The 5,059-nt window shown below is 39.8% G+C and overlaps 1 protein-coding gene across 1 annotated transcript; it reads right to left on the reverse strand.

The window, feature by feature from the left end:
* Nucleotides 1-480: 480 nt before the first annotated feature.
* dnajc2 (DnaJ (Hsp40) homolog, subfamily C, member 2) lies at nucleotides 481-4,748 on the reverse strand (the record flags this gene model as incomplete). The annotated part of the gene is made up of 8 exons (XM_042483307.1): nucleotides 481-1,325; nucleotides 1,414-1,574; nucleotides 2,221-2,331; nucleotides 2,876-2,976; nucleotides 3,841-4,022; nucleotides 4,160-4,229; nucleotides 4,372-4,460; nucleotides 4,537-4,748. Coding segments are annotated over 8 exons (995 nt in total), but the record flags the coding sequence as incomplete, so codon positions are not given.
* Between the last annotated feature and the right edge of the window lie 311 nt (nucleotides 4,749-5,059).

Raw genomic sequence — 5,059 nt, forward strand, 5'->3', positions numbered from 1 at the left:
GAGCAGCTGCAAACCACAAAAAGATCAATTTCAGTTTCACTGTACACCAAATTTTCACCGTTTTACCACACTGATGGCTGTTCGATGGGCTAATGAAGTTATTATTTATGCTCCTTTTAAGGCAAGACTCCATTGACAAAACAGTCATTTAACCTGCAAACACAGGAGCGGCTGCTTTACTGCTGCCTCTAACAGCTACTGACGGGGTTTGTACAGTCGTGACAGACCTGGAAAAAGTCATGGAATTTTGTTTTACAAAACTGTAGTAACATATGACGTATTTAACTACAGTCACATTTGAAAATCCAACAATCTTTTCTGTTTTTACAGTTTCTGGCTGTGATAAAGGGTAATTTTGGTGATTTTTAAGGAGAACAAACTCACAGCAAGTTTTCTTTAAAATGTAAAGAAATAAAATTGTCTTTAAAATGTGCAATAAAAAACAACAGATAAGCATCAATGGTCTTGAAATTTTGCCTCAAAGTCATGGAAATGTATTGGTTGAAAAATGTGTAAGAAAACTGTATTGAGGTTGAGTTATTAACCCTTTAAAACGCCAAAGTCACACAATAACACAAACAAACTGATGAAGGCAGCAGTAGAAGAGTAAAGTAAAATCACTGTTTTTCAGCGGCGTTTGGTGGCTTTTAAGAGCACGTACGTCGCAGTGAGGTAAAGCTGTGAAAACATTTTAAACAGAGCGGACACTTGAACTGATATTCTTGTAGGTGGGCAGGGATTAATAAAACACTGTGCTCAGCAAAGTACTGGCTGAGATCTGTGAACACCTTCAGACAGACTGTAAACAAAAACACCTCCAGCATTTACAGCAGGTGGATAGTTTCTGTGATGTCGCGCTCGCAGCCCTTTGCATGAGTGCAGTGTTTTCATCGAAACCAACAGAAACCTAAGACTAACTAAGCTAAGACTTAAAGAATAAGCCCGCAGTGTAACACACTCGTTTTCCTTTTGAAAGCAGTGAAATGCACTTCAGCTGACATTAAACTTCTCTGTTTTTGTCTCAGGTCCAATCGAACAGCTGCCAGACTACAACCAGATCCGCAGCGGGATGTTCTGGATGAGAACCTGAACAGACCGCCTCTGGGAACACATAACCCATCATCTGTACAGCATACAAACACACACACAGTATTTAAGTATCGTCTGTAGTATTTTTTCCTCCTTTAATTTTTATTATAAAATAAAGACCAACACAATAATGTTAAAATAACAGATACTATTCTTTGTGGCTCTTGTCATTTTTTACTCTTGTTTGCAACCTGTTCCTGTGCAGCTTTCTTGGCTTTAACCATCTCCACCAGCTCCTGTCAGAGAAACAGGGACACGTGTCAGTCCAGCACTGCAGTGACAGACATTTCTGCTGTTTAGTCCGCGCTGGCCGGGTCATCTTACCTTGTACCTCTTCATACAGTCCTTCTTGCTCCGTCCTGGGACGGCAGCAGCGATCTTCTCCCAGCGCTCGGGTGTGCTGACAGGATAAGTCTTCAGGGCTTGTTCCAGAAGTTTCTGCTCCTCGGTGGTCCAGGAGGCGGCGTTGCTGTCGCTGCCAGAGGCTGGAGGATGAAACACAGCGACTCAATGAGGCGGGGATTTTTTACCATAATATTTCATTTTATATTTGTCAAACATTTCCTCACTATGAATTCCTTAAACATCTCCTGTTTCCTGAGCAGGCTTACATGCACAACAGGCCCAGGCAGTATGCATCATTTCATAACTTCCTGAAATTCAAATCTGAAATAGTCTATCAAAAATGTCACAGTAGAAATATTACGACATGGTGTGTCAAAAAAATGCCACAGTAAAGTATGTTAAAGTCATACTTTAATATGGCAGAAAAAACTGCCAGGGTATTGTTTGCCATTAACAGAATTAAAGTGAATATGTTGTAAAAATCATGATTATATTCACAAAATGTCAGAGTACAATGTTTAAAAACAATGTCATAATAAACTAAAAAAAAAAGCCATAGTTAGTATAAATTAGTTCAATGTATACCAATAAAATTCAGAGTATACTAAGTGAAAAAAATATAAAAATATATGTTATTAGAAATATCATTATATAGGGTGTCAAAAATGTCACAGTATAATGTTCAATAATGTTTGTATGTTAACAGTCAGTGGGAACACACCACTAGAGGAATTATTTTCTCCACACTGGAAACTGGTGTGTTGTTGGTCTTTTTCGCAGACTCACCATCAAATCTCTCGGAGGGCACGGCGTTGTCGATGGTGGGCGCTACCGACCCGTGTTCCTTCTTGAACTTCTCAAAGGCTTTTCTGTTGATCTCGTCCTTCTGCACTGGATCTATAGAGGTGATAATAACAGGACTGATTAACTTTTTACTGCATCAAAACAGCCAAAAACAGCACGGAGAATAGTATTCTAATCTTAATAAATGTTAATTTAACTATATCTTTTTCCTCTGTAAATAAAAACAATTTCAACCATCGCTTTTTTTGAAAGCAACATTGGTTCAGTTTAATCTCATCTGAGCAAAGAGTTGTGTATTTTACCTCAACATGTTCGAAAGTTTTAAGAATCCCTAAAAATCTTGCAGACTGACATTTTTATGATTCAGCCCATCACTTAGTTTTTGTTGACTTGCAGGAAGAAAATGCCGTTACACTACAGAAATATATTTAACTTTGTATCAACTAAGATTTGGAGGTCAGTAACAGAAGCTGCACTTTGTTCTGCATTTCACTGAATGGGTCTGAAATAGTCATTCTGAATTAGCATTAATAAGCTGTGTTGTATGTAAAATAACTCAGCTGGGTTCATTTAACCGTGACTGTTAGCACACACACAACTACACTGATGCTAACTGGTATTTAATATCTGAGCTCACCGAGCCGTTGGAGATTCTTGGCTTTATTGATGACGTCTTTGGCCGTCCTCTTCATGCCCGAGGTGGAGTGAAGGTTCATATAGTTGGCAATAACTTCCCATCTGGACAAAGAAAAGGAAAAAAAAACAATTAACAGTCGACTTTTTCTTTCAATAGATGACTGTCAAACACTGCGCAGCATCAATGTGTCATTAAAACTTCCTTTCTTTCCTTCCAGTTTCTCATATTTTCTTGTTCACGCACCATTGTGTTAGAGAGTAGGGAGCTATATATTAGCATAGGCCATGTAAATGCACTCATGCCATTAAATATGCTACTGAAGTCGTCTGGAAAGACCAGCGGGATTGATATTCTAGGGATGATAATTAATCGATGATCAATTATTCGATTGTTAAGAATTTAATCGAACGTGAAATTAAATCGATACATTGTGAAATGTTGTCAAAATATATGCAATATGTGGCTGTGAGCTTTGGCTGAGGAAAACCCGCATTTGGTATTGTTTGAAAAGAACAAAGTTTTTATGTTTTTTCAAATAATCGGTTAATCGATTGTTGATTTGACCAATTAACCGATCAAGTGCGTACAATTTGTAACCCTACTACTGAATGATTCAGTCAACCCGTCCTGGAGAGGAAAGTTAAACAAACTGCTGGCAGCTATTTGGAAAAATGGCTGCCATGGTTACCAGGGTCTGAATCTGTCATGATATCCAGTTTTGATCCCAATATACCAATAAACATATCTGCCAAATTTGCTTTTATCACACAGTTGAACAACTGTTATGTTAAAGCGAGTTATGCTGCCTCAATATTAGCATTAATGAAAATAACTCAGATTCATCTGTGCTGATTGAAACACAGATGACCAACACTAAACGTTGAGCCTGAACACACCCTGAGCACACGGACGCAGAGCTGAAGCTGTTTTAGTGTGTGTGTGTGTGTGTCTGTGAGTGTGTGTACCTGGCGTTGGTCCCAGCAGGGAACAGGTTGACGGCTTTGATAAGCAGCTGGAGGTCCTCCTCGTTCCAGCCCTTCCCCCCGGCTCCTCCTCCTCCGCTGGCCTGCTCGGCGCTGCGAGCCGCCTGCCGCATCTGGACCTCGGCCTCCTTCTCTCTCTGCAGCTGGGCGTTCACCTCCTGCACCTGAGGGCGGGGACGACAGCACGTTTGTACGCTTGTGAGGACATCATCACGGGACCGTTTTAGCTCTGCATTTCTATCAGCTGTCAAATTAAAAGAAATACAAACAAATGTTGTTTTTGTGTTGTTGTTTTTTTTACCTGCTTCTCCACAGCTACCTTGCTGTCCTCTTTTGAGCCGGACGCTAAGATCTCATTCAGGGACTGCAGACTGGAAACAAAAATAAACAGATTGTAACACCTCCTCAGGGCTGCTTCCTGAACGCATTGTGAGTCTGGGATGAGGAAATGTGTCAAAAACTGGTTTAAAGTATGTAAATGAATGACAGCGGCGATCCTGAGGGTGACCGTACCTCGTCAGCTCCAGACGATCACAGAGCTTCTCCACCTCCTCCATCATTTTCACACTGTCAGCTTCGTTGTCTGCAAAGTAATTCCAGTTCTGGAGACAGAAAACAGCATTAGTGTAAGCTCGACTGAAGCCAGAGGGTCGGACGCTGTGAGGTGTGAGGATGAACCTTGCAGGTGGTCCTGAGTTTCTGCCTCTCCTTCTTGATGGCCTTCTTCTGGATCTCCTTCTCTTTCTTGGCCTGCTGGGCGACCTGCTTGGCCTCCTCCTCCTCCTTCTCCTTTGCCAGACGAGCGGCCTCCAGCTCGGCCTGTCGGGCCTGGAAAACACCGCAAACTGACTCATGAGCCCAAATCACAGTTCTTCTTTTTTTGTAATTCTCTTTTTATTGGATTATGTGAACATACAAAAATAAAATACACATACACACAAAGACCTTTCAATTATGTAAGTAGGAAAAATAAATAAATAGATGAAGAAGGAAAGAAATGAAATGAATTAAGTAAATAAATAAAATAGTATGAACAAATTAATAGGTGGGGAAAAAGAAAATAAGGGTATAATTAAATAAATAAAAAAATAAATAAGGGTATACTTACAAAAACCAAAAACTTTTAAATAAGGGTATACTTAAATAAAAACTATTAAATACGGTTATAATTAAATAGACAAAAACTATTAAATAAGGGTAT

Source organism: Plectropomus leopardus, unplaced genomic scaffold (genome assembly GCF_008729295.1).
Source record: "Plectropomus leopardus isolate mb unplaced genomic scaffold, YSFRI_Pleo_2.0 unplaced_scaffold9008, whole genome shotgun sequence".
In the NCBI taxonomy this organism is placed as follows: Eukaryota; Metazoa; Chordata; class Actinopteri; order Perciformes; family Serranidae; genus Plectropomus; species Plectropomus leopardus.